Source organism: Spea bombifrons, chromosome 3, assembly GCF_027358695.1.
Source record: "Spea bombifrons isolate aSpeBom1 chromosome 3, aSpeBom1.2.pri, whole genome shotgun sequence".
Lineage (NCBI taxonomy): Eukaryota > Metazoa > Chordata > Amphibia > Anura > Pelobatidae > Spea > Spea bombifrons.
The window spans coordinates 118,243,479-118,254,943 of record NC_071089.1 but is presented as its reverse complement, the minus strand read 5'-3'; the positions used below and the strand labels follow the sequence as shown (position 1 = coordinate 118,254,943).

Sequence of the window (11,465 nt, the reverse complement as noted above, 5' to 3'; positions counted from 1 at the left end):
TAACAAAGTGATAACACCCCTGGTTTTGGACCCCTACTGTCCTTCCATGCATTTCCTCCGTCGCCCCCAGAGGGTGAATACGAACGCTGGATGTTCATTGACTACGAATATTTTCCATGTTGAACATCAAAGGTTTCAAGGCCAAGCGTTCCTGAAGGAGCTATTATATCGATACGATTATTCATTTGACAAAAACACCTTGCATTCCACCTACACAGCGCACAAAACACCAAAACAAAAGACTTCCATTGTTCTGCTGACAGCCGATGACGTATTCAAATACTTCAAGAAAGTTCCGCAGCGCTGCGGGAGAACCAAAAACTTTACACGAATCAACGAAATATTTAAAAAAATATATAAAACATTCTTTTCTTTAACAGACGATACTTTTAGCAATAGCCCCTCTGTAGTTATTTTTTGTGATAGATGAAATCCTAGCACTATGTTGGCCACAAAACATTTGACATCATTAAATTCACATTAAAAGTACCTATCGCTGATGCTTTTTTCCTCCCTAATCGTATAGTTACAGCATCAATTAGTTCTCCCCCTTTCCTTGCAAAGGCTGCCTGAACCAATCAGCAACAGCGAGCAACTTTATGCAAGGAGGAGAGATAACAATGGGGAGGAATAATGAGTCAGATCCTGAGAACATAAGATGTTCCCATGATACTAAACTAGGTTCTCTTCGCTCTTCACTTCCACCACCCCACGAGGTCAGGAACTGAAACCAGGGTGGCCGGGAGGGTCTAGCCGTGGCTCAGCTAGGGGTCCAGTAACTGCCCTGGGGCCAATCCCTCCTCTTACTGGTTACTGGATTCTGTAATGATATCTGGTTAGAATAACGTTGCCATGTAAATGTATGGAATGACGCACCGGCCTGGCATCACCCACTTACAGATCCCACCTGTTATGGAAGGAGGAGAGACTCACCGACAGAACGAAATCGATCTCGTTAAACCCGTACTATCATAAAAAGGCTTTTCTCACCGCTGACTACAAGGCTCTGCACTAAGTGAATCTACCCCTAAAAGTTTGTTATGTTGTGTTGGCTTAGTACTACTCAGCAGAGACAGTTCATAGGTTGGTGGTGGGGGTGGGGGGTAGAACATTTGGATTCTAGGTAGTATCCCCTTACAAATCATTCCCAAGCCTCCATTGTTTTCACGCCATCTCTCTGCTTTGCGTTCTGTTTGGACGTAGAGCGCACCAAAAAGGAACAGTAACGGGACACGGAGCGCACGTCAGGAACCCGCCGAAGGGCTGTCGGGGCTCTGTGATTTCAGTCCTGAAGAAGTGGCGTTCGGGAGATGATGAACCGGTCTACGCTCTGGGGATGGAGGACAGATAACCATGCGCGAGGCTTTATTCTCAGTCCGTTTGTCTTCGGAAGGTTGTCCCGTCGGTCAGTAGACACACAGGTCTGGGAACTTCATCTCGTACACCGGTATCGAGTGATTTGGGGTCTGGCCGTACGCGGCGGTGATTGTACCGGATGGACTTGGAGGCGGCCTGCAACAGGGCAGAGACAGATGTTAATGACACCTGAAGAAGGTTATTCTGTTAGTTTAGAAACGTTGGCAAAGGCAATCATTGGGTTATTTCATCCCCGGGGTCTGTGATATCAGAGCAGGTATCCACTTTCCGATCAAAAATTATATTTTATTAATTATAGTATTATATTAGGGCTGCAACTAACGATTATTTTAATAATCGATTAGTTGGCCGATTATTTTTTCGATTAATCGATTAATCGGATAAAAAAAATGAATGTAAATTTTTCATTTATTTAAAATAATTTACTAAACAAATGATGTTAAATACAAACAGCAGAATAAAAAAACTTTGATAATACATTTCTTGTCTTTATTTCCCAACCAGCCCCCCAATATATGCACATTTGAGCCCAGGCTTGCTACGCTGCCTCCCAGACATGCCATGCTGCCCCCCCACATATGCCACGCTGCCTACCACAGCACTCCACGCTGCCTCCCACATCTGCCACTCCACGCTGCCTCCCACATATGCCACTCCACGCTGCCTCCCACATCTGCCACTCCACGCTGCCTCCCACATATTCCACTCCACGCTGCCTCCCACATATTCCACTCCACGCTGCCTCCCACATATGCCACTCCACGCTGCCTCCCACATCTGCCACTCCACGCTGCCTCCCACATATACCACTCCACGCTGCCTCCCACATATACCACTCCACGCTGCCTCCCACATATACCACTCCACGCTGCCTCCCACATATACCACTCCACGCTGCCTCCCACATATGCCACGCTGCCTCCCACATATACCACTCCACGCTGCCTCCCACATATGCCACGCTGCCTCCCACATATACCACTCCACGCTGCCTCCCACATATGCCACGCTGCCTCCCACATATACCACTCCACGCTGCCTCCCACATCTGCAACTCCACTCTGCCTCCCACATATGCCACGCCACGCCACCTCCCACATCTGCCACTCCACTCTACCCCCCACATGCCACTGTGCCTGATACGCCTTATACCCCCTGAAACACCACTCCATTCTCCACAGACATGCAACCCTAAACTCCCCATTAACCATAACTGCCCCTAAATTAACCCTTAACACCCCCTTAACCACAGCATCCCCTAAATTAACCCTAAAGACCCCATCAACCACAGCATCCCCTAAATTAACCCTAAACACACCATTAACCACAACTGCCTCAAATTAACCCCAAACACCCCATTAACCACAGCTGCTCCTAAATTAACCCTAAACACCCTATTAACATAACTGCCCCTAAATTAACCCTAAACACCCAATTAACCATAACTGCCCCTAAATTAACCCTAAACACCCCACTAGCCATAACTGCCCCTAAATTAACCCCCACCTCCCCTAACTTTCAGTAGCCCAAATATATATATATATATATATATATATTACATACATATATACATATATATATATATATACACACACATACACATTATATATATATATATACACACATACACATTATATATATATATATACACACACATACACATTATATATATATATATACACACATACACATTATATATATATATACACACATACACATTATATATATATATATACACACATACACATTATATATATATATATATATATATATATATATATATTTATATATATATATATTACATATACTTACAGTTAGATGAGTGTCACAGCCATGTGGCTCTGGCCTGGAGAAGGAAGGGGCGGGGCCAGTTGTCACAGTGATTACAGGGAGGGGGAGTAAGTAGGAGCTGCTGCTGTGAGACGGTGAGTCAGACTAAACGGATTATATAATGAGGGGGATTTTTCAGAGCGTTTGCTCTGAAAAAACCCTCATTTTATAATCGATAATAATCGATTCAACTAATCGATAATGAAATTCGTTGCCAACGAATTTCATTATAGATTATTATCGATTTTATCGATTAGTTGTTGCAGCCCTATATTATATTATATTGTGGATTATATTTTTCTATCTTGCGTTTTATATAATAGGAATTATTCTTCCCAAAAGTCAGGAATGAAGCACGTTCTGTCAACGACAATCAGTAACTTCATAACTTAACGGGGAGGAACAATCACACGCATCCTGAGAACAGGAAGATAAGATGGCTGCTCCCATGCACATAAAGTTCTAAAGTACTGTATTTGCTCGATTATAAGACCATTTTGGATCTTGCAAAAATACAAAAAAAGAAAAGGCCTGAATATAAGACAACCCTATTGGGAAAAAACCTACTCACTCTCTCTCATACTCTCACTCACTCTAACTCACTCTCTCTCATACTCTCACTCACTCTCTCTCTCATACTCTCACTTGGGGGTGAAAAGCTGTCTCCGCCCATTTGATGAATTACTCCAGGAGGCCAGAATATTGCCTCTCTTTCTCTGTGAATCCGTCTGCCATATTTTGGCCTCCTGGAGTAATTCAGCAAAAGGGCGGAGCAACAACGCGCACCACGGGGACAGCCTCTGCCCTGTTCCTCCAATCAGGGGAGAGAGTGTGCGCCGTGGCTCCGCCCCTTTTGCAGAAGTACTCCAGGATGCCAGAATATTGCAGATGGATTCGTAGAGAAGGAGAGGTGCAGAAACAGAGGTAAGAGAAGAAGCAGAGCTGCGGAAAAGGAGACAGGGGCACGGAAGCAGACAGTGGAGAAGATTGAGAGAGAGCGTGAGAGAGTGAATGAGAATGTGGGAGAGTGAATGAGGGTGTGGGAGAGTGAATGAGGGTGTGGGAGAGTGAATGAGAGAGTGTAAGAGACCATGAGAGAGTGTAAGGGACCATGAGAGAGCGTGAGAGTGCATTAAAGTGCAAGAGAGTGAGAGAGGATGAGTGACAAGCCCTTGTCGGCTCTGAGGTCTGAATAAAACTCAACCTTGATTATAAGACAAAGTCGTTTTTAAGATTCTTTTTTTTTTTTTGAAAAAAAAAACCCTTGTCTTACAATCAAGTAAATACGGTTATATATCTTATAACAATAAATCAGTAAAACAGGATTTGGGGGAAAGAGATTTTTTTAAGATTATTTTACTTTTTTTTAAAAATACAATTCTGACAAAAGTAAAAATAATTTAATTCAGCAACAATTTTATTTACTGTTTTTTATGCAAATTCTCTCATTTTAAATGTTTTTCCCCCAGGACAAAGGCAGATGTATTGGTAGCGGCTGCACACGGTCACTTGAGATTATTACTTTTAATGTGATTCATCCCACTTCAGACATTTAAAGTGAACCGAGTTCCATTCACTGTTTATTTTCTTTCTGCTGTCAAACTGACCGCTTACAGAAATTATCTATTAATAGATTTATGGTTCAAGCGACGGCCAAAAAACATTTCTACGTGAAGACGCGTCACCTGCGTGGCTGCATGGCTTTTGATGACGTTCATAAAACTGCCTTTAGTTCGGCCTTTTTGATTTTCAGTCCAGCGCAGTAATATAACCCCCCCAGCACTGTATATGAAGCGCAGTAATGAAGGTCAGTATTGACAAAAACCTGGTATTATTCCAATAAACTCCCTTTATCTGCAGACCTGGAGGCCGCCTTGTTCGTGTCTCCTCTTGCCGATTTAAAATAATTTAGAAACTGCCCTCCTGACCTGGACCGCACCGCTCCTGGTTGGAAAGCGCCCTTCCTAAACTATTTTGAACCGGCACCGGGAGACAGAAGCGTATGAAACCACTGGGGAAAGCGAATCTGCCTGCACAGAGAGAAAGCTGCAGGAGCGCCTAGAGGTAAGCAGGGGCAAGTATGTATGTATGTAAGTATGTATGTATGTAAGTATGTATGTATGTACGTATAATTGTTAGTATGGATGTCTAATTATGTGTGTGTGTGAGCATGGATGTCTAGTTGGGTGTCTGAGCATGAATGTCTAATTGTGTGTGTGTGTGTGTGTGTGCGAGCATGGATGTGTAACAGTGTTTGTGTGTGAGCATAATGTGTGTGTGTGAGACAGAGCATGGATGTCTAATTGTGTGTAAATGTATGTGTAAGTGTGTGTAATTTGTGTAAGCGTGTCTGCATATATGTGCTAGAGTGTATGTTGGAATGGGGGCAAAAAAAAAAAGCACAGACAAGTTGTTTAGGGGCCTGTGGTTTCTAGTTAAGCCCCTGAGAGTCAGAGTGTCCAAATGGGTGATTAAGGCTGAGCTATTCTATTGTTTTACCACAGGCAGTATGATAAGGAGTCGGGGTGTTTGTCTAGTACATCGGGGCTCAGGTAACAGAGCGAGAAATCATACAAATGGCTGAACTACAACTGGGGTAAAGAAATAAGGGCCAGAAATAAAAACAAAAATGCTGGGAGATCCCCCTTTAAAGAGTAAGTTTATAAAACGAGGCGAACAGAATCAATCCGTCGTGTGAAATGTCAATAACATGAAGAGCAGACTGCTGTGACGTACGGCAGAGACTATACATTTCACCAACGCCATCGAGCGGTCGTAACGTTCACTTACCGAATGGTCAGCTCAAAAATCTGATTGAGTTTACTTTGTAACAACGTTGCCTTAATAAAAAAACAGAAAAGAAATATATTATAATTTATAAGAGCATTCATGGCGGTCGATGTAAAAGGATACAGCCGGCATGCGCAGGATTTGGGGGAACATCACTTTCTTTTTAGTGGGGAAGATAATCTTTTCCTGATGCTTACAGATTCAACTAAAACTAATGTATTTTAAACCTGAATAAACCTAAACAGACCCCTCATTGTATCCTTCCCTCTGAAGGTTCAATGACTTAAAAACAACACTGAAACTGAAAAGATTTTAGTGTCTATGGCAACAACCTATCAGTGACTAGTTTTGTGTCACATGAAAAAATAAATGTTCCCGGGAAAAAAAAGAGGACTGTCTGGGAGTCCTGGAATTCTGTTTCTACTGCTGTATTTTGTTACAAAAGTGTTAAATTCAGCAAAGAACCCCAAAAATGAGAGATTCATTAAAATTGAGGGTTTTTTAATAATTTTACCCTGGCTCCACAATGTGCTGCAATTTCTTCAAAAGGAGCCTTCTGGAATTTTTCCACCACTTGGCGCCTTCTTTCCCTTTCTTGTTCTTCTACGGCAACGCTGTCTGCCGAATCACAAAAATACCGTTATCTCCAAGAAGAAGAAAAGTGAATTTGGTTTATATTTTTATTTTAATGCTTTATATAAATTATATTAATTTTATCATATACCAATCATATAGTGATTTTTTTTTACAAACACAATTTTTAATTACATTTTTTAAAAATATATATTTGTAGAATACATTTTTTTTTTTTGAAGCCAACCTCTTTTTTTTTTTTTAATACTTCCTAATCTATCTTTTATTTCCGGATTAAATTTAGGTCGTCGCCTACCTATGGCCATCTTCAAAGTCTCAAATGTGATTTCCTCTGCCGGAGCTCTCTAATAAGGAGAAAAAAAGCAGATATTAAGATAATTAATATAATTATACTAAAAAAAACCAAATTAATTCAAAAAATTAAAACTCATAAAATACATAAAATGAAAATTGTGAGTACAGTCATTAGATGTGATGTAAGGAAGGATGACTTTACTGAGAGGGTGGTGGATAAGTGGGATGAGACCGACGACTGATTAAGGTTTGAGCCTTTACAGCAGGAGAAACGGGTGACTAGACGGGGGCCGGATGGGGCCGACCTGCTTGCAAATTCTAGGTTTCACCCACCAAGCGTTTCCCATACCTCCTCTTTCTCGGGGCTGTTCCTGGACTCGACTTCGACCTGCAGCGATATGGTCTCTCCAATGCTTTTCCTCTTGGACAACCTGTCCTCATCTTTGAAACAGAAAGATATTCCGTGACTCAATGCTTGGAAACGTCTGAAAAAAGAGCCGTTTATACAAAGTCGTCGATAGTTTACGCAGACTGGTCGAATGGAAAGGCTTTGTTTAAGTGCAAAGCTTGGACTCACAACGGTACCCCATATGCAAGGAGGATTGCAATACGTTTTAGAGGACCGACGTTGGCAGAGTAAGAGGAAATATCTGATAAGCTTTGGTCCCTTCATAGAGATGAATCAGATAAGCTTTGAGGACCTCAGAGGTCCCTTTCAGATACGTTTTCAAGACCTCAGAGGTCCCTTCATAATGAAGAATCAGGTAAGCGTGGAAGACCTCAGAGGTCCCTTCATGATGCACAGTGAGGACGGTGAGATGCTCCAATAACCTGCGGCATAGTGAATAAACCAGAAAGACATATATATCCATCTCCCTCGACCCCACCTCTGGCAGCCGGCGGTGCCGTGTAGGGCTTACCTGTTAGTTGAGGGACGTACGGGGTGCTCAGTCGGTCTGAGTTGTATCCGCTGCCTCCCAGGACCTCACTCACTTTACTCTGCAGGAAGAGCAGGTCGCTTTGAGTGTGCTCCACGCTCTTCGACCACCTGGATGAGAATTCAGATAGCAGATGACGGCTTTACCTCCTTCAAGGTCTGACTTTGACAAGAAGTTTAAGTGGGCAGTGCGGTGTCCTACGCAGCCAACAAAGGGCTTTATTCACTAAAAGGAGAGTTTGCAGGAGAGCTGTGGCCATTCATTATGAAGGTCCAACACCGGCAGGTTTCTCCAGTGTTGAAGGTTGAGCTGGTCATGTATAATGTATAATTAAATGGGCGAGAAGACTTGTTTAATTAACTATACATTATATAGGGCCAGTCAAGTTATTTCTACAGCAGAAGCTCATTGGAGGTAATTTGTCCAAGGAGCTGAAACGCCAAACCCCAAAGAAGGCATATTAAAATACATTCTAAGTACTGTAATATTCATTTATTAACCCTACAAACATCAAAGCGCTTTAGGAGAAGCTGCAGCTCCCAAGCATTAAAGTGCATATGATGGACGAAGTGTCCTTTAAAAATGACAGTTTATCGATTTTGGGCGACTAGGTTTTGGGTTTACTGTTACATGAAATGATATTCTGTCCTGGCACAGAACACCGGAACCCTATTAACACCCGGGTCTTACTGGCACTAAAACCGCACCGTATTTATCCAAGCAAAGAAAACTCGATGTAATCCTGCAGGCTGTAAGTTTGTATCGGTGTATCCGTCCATTTGAGGTTTATCGTACCCTTTGAATGTATGGACTGGAAAATAAGCTGCGGAAAGTGTTGGTGCCATTTAATAAAACAATAATACTAATAATGGTAATAAAAATAATAATATTATCATAAATGATAAGTATTGCTCGAGGGCAATGTGCTACCCCCGGTGGTCAGCGCAGGGATTGCAGGAGGTCTTACCGAGGCTTCTCCGAGAACACATCTTCTGGAAGCAAATAAGGAGCGTCCTTCTTCCTCATCTCTATAACCTGTCAGGGTAAACAGAGAAAGAAATCTCTGTCCTGATCCGGAATGAGATAATATCACTACACGCAGAGCCACGTTTCTGTGATAAAAGGGCATTTCATGAACGTTCTGTGTTACTGGAGCTTTCTGTCCCCCTTTCTATCGCCTTTCTATTTCGGATGGGTTTAAGTAGCACGACTACGGACTACAGCCAACGCAATTCGCAGCTCCGGCTCTCAAAATGATCCCGTATCCCACAAATCGGTTCACTGTTCTGTCTCTTTCATCTGTTATGATGTCTATCCTCATCCTTAATCAGTCTTTGGTCTGGACTAAGATAAAGGAGCCATATACCTATCCCACGCGTGTTTAAATTCCCTTAACCTCTACCACTTCTGCTGTGAGGCTGTTCCACTTATCTATCCACCCTCTCAGTAAAATCCAATGGCTCAGACAGTTTGGGGGAGGAACAGAGGCTCAGCACTCAAATGATAAGGTGAGTTTATTTCACACAGGCAACGTTTCGACGCACAGGTCTTTCTCAAGCCTTAGAGAAAGACCTGTGCGTCGAAACGTTGCCTGTGTGAAATAAACTCACCTTATCATTTGAGTGCTGAGCCTCTGCTTCTTTATTTTGGATTTATTGAGGGACTTGGTGGTACCCCGGCTCGTGCGCCATCTCACTGCTGAGTGCTGCATTCCAACCTCTCTTTTTGAGTTTGGGGGAGGAGACCTGAACAGGGCCGGCCCAAGACAAAATGCCACCTGGGGCGAAGTTTAAAATGCCGCCCCCCCCATTATCCACCCTGCCGCCCCCCCATTATCCACCCTACACCCCCCCCTTGTACTTACCTTTCAGCAGTCCTGTGGCAAGTCTCCCTGTTCGGTCTCGGTGCCGGTTTGTAATGCTGAGCGCCGGAAATGACGTAATCTTCCGGCGCCCAGCATTACAAGCCGGCACCGAGACCGAACAGGGAGACTCGCCGCAGAGGAGAGAGAGAGAGGCGCCGAGTGGGTACTGACAGCTTGGTAAGCGAAAACCACTCAACACCCTCTCTCTCTCTTCCGCTTTAAAAAAAAAAAAAGGGCTTGGGGCGGCAAAGTGCCACCTGGAGCAGTTGCCCCACTCGGCTCCATTGTTGGTCCGGCCCTGGACCTGAAGGTTGCTAGTCCCACAACAACGGTGTAGAGGATTATAACATTCTGAGCCCAGAACCCGTAGAATGAACAGAATTCGGAGTTCTGACCTCATGTATGTGTTGGCAAAACGCTGGCACTGTGGTGAGCTGGCTGATCAAGTTGAGATACGCGGCACAGAGCGCATGCATGGCGCAGCGGCTGTACGCGGGGAGGTTGTCTTCGTTATTTATAGCCATATCCTGAAAACAAATTATTCATTCATAAAGATAACGCGTTATCATCTACAACGGGGTGACTTCCCCGGCGCAAACACCACAGCGAGATAATGCTTTATGGCAAAAATAGCGGGAGACCCCCTTGAATTTTTAATGATGATCTATACAATCCTAGTGCAACAGTATAATATCTCCATATTTAAAGTATCACCTACATAAATAATAATAATAATACTGGTAATATATTATTATTATTAATATTATGATTATTATTATGATTGACGATAAATATTAATGCATTATTATGACTAATAATAAAATTATAATGATTAATAATAATCTGCACAGGTACATATCCACACAACTAGTAGTTCCCCCCGTTTATTTTAGCAGGACCCCTAAATTAAAGGCACGCATTTACCTGGATGGCCAAAACCAGCCGGATGAGGTCCACCACGACTTCTTCATTGGCCAACTCAATACTTATCATAACCAGAAGGCCGTACACAGCCTCGTAGTGCGCCTGGGTGTTGCTGGGGTCGTTGCAGCTCAGGTAGATGTGCCGATACAGATGTTGGGAATGCTGGAGACGAGACACAGGAGATGGTTTAGAACCCTCACCCTAGGGTCCTCAGATCACTGAGCCGCGATTGTCGAGAGTCGTGGCCTACGAGCCAGCGCCAGCTCACACTCCATCGACTTCGATCCTCGCGAGCGTCCAGATGGAAGCTTGTGAGGACATTCTGGGTTCTAAAATTGCGTGGGTCGGATCGTCAAGCGTTGAGGGGTATAAGAAACAGCCAGCTTATACTCTGCCTAATACTTAGTATTTTGGTCCTCCCCGTGGTCCACATGGAAGCTTTTGAGGACGTTGTAGGTGAGTCAGCTCAATGAGGCGACCCTGGAGCCTGGATTTACTGCGGTACCGGCTGGCTCGCCTCTCTTTTAAGTTTAGAACGCTATCGGAATCTGGTTATAAATAACTTCTGGTCCTTTTCATAAAAGCTCGGGTTATTTCGAAGATGTTCTTAGAACTTCACGCAGGTGAAGGTGAGGTTCTCAAGCCATCGTCTCTCCGCGCCGGCCTTGCCAGTTCCCGCTGCGCGTTCTCACCGGAGAAAAACATCCAAATTAACTCGACCAAGACCAGAAAATCCCCCCCAAAAAACAAATTGTATGAAAAGTTTAGAGTTCGTTTCCGAAGTCCAAGCGATTGATTTAGGAAATCCCCAGAAGATGAGGGCCTACAGCTCAGAGAGCCGCTCGCATCTTGAC

The 11,465-nt window shown here is 43.5% G+C and overlaps 1 protein-coding gene across 1 annotated transcript in view; it reads right to left on the bottom strand.

Annotated features, from left to right (window-relative positions):
- Nucleotides 1–832: 832 nt before the first annotated feature.
- EFR3B (EFR3 homolog B) overlaps nucleotides 833–11,465 on the bottom strand; it is a 55,541-nt gene continuing 44,908 nt past the window's right edge. Inside the window, exons 15-23 of the mRNA XM_053460738.1 lie at nucleotides 10,612–10,773; nucleotides 10,083–10,214; nucleotides 8,791–8,858; nucleotides 7,806–7,933; nucleotides 7,235–7,326; nucleotides 6,887–6,935; nucleotides 6,512–6,615; nucleotides 5,998–6,047; nucleotides 833–1,512 (exon numbers count right to left, since the gene is read on the bottom strand). Of these exons, the coding sequence (XP_053316713.1) occupies nucleotides 1,407–1,512; nucleotides 5,998–6,047; nucleotides 6,512–6,615; nucleotides 6,887–6,935; nucleotides 7,235–7,326; nucleotides 7,806–7,933; nucleotides 8,791–8,858; nucleotides 10,083–10,214; nucleotides 10,612–10,773 (891 nt within the window). The 3' untranslated portion in view covers nucleotides 833–1,406. The remainder of the gene's footprint in view (nucleotides 1,513–5,997; nucleotides 6,048–6,511; nucleotides 6,616–6,886; nucleotides 6,936–7,234; nucleotides 7,327–7,805; nucleotides 7,934–8,790; nucleotides 8,859–10,082; nucleotides 10,215–10,611; nucleotides 10,774–11,465) is intronic.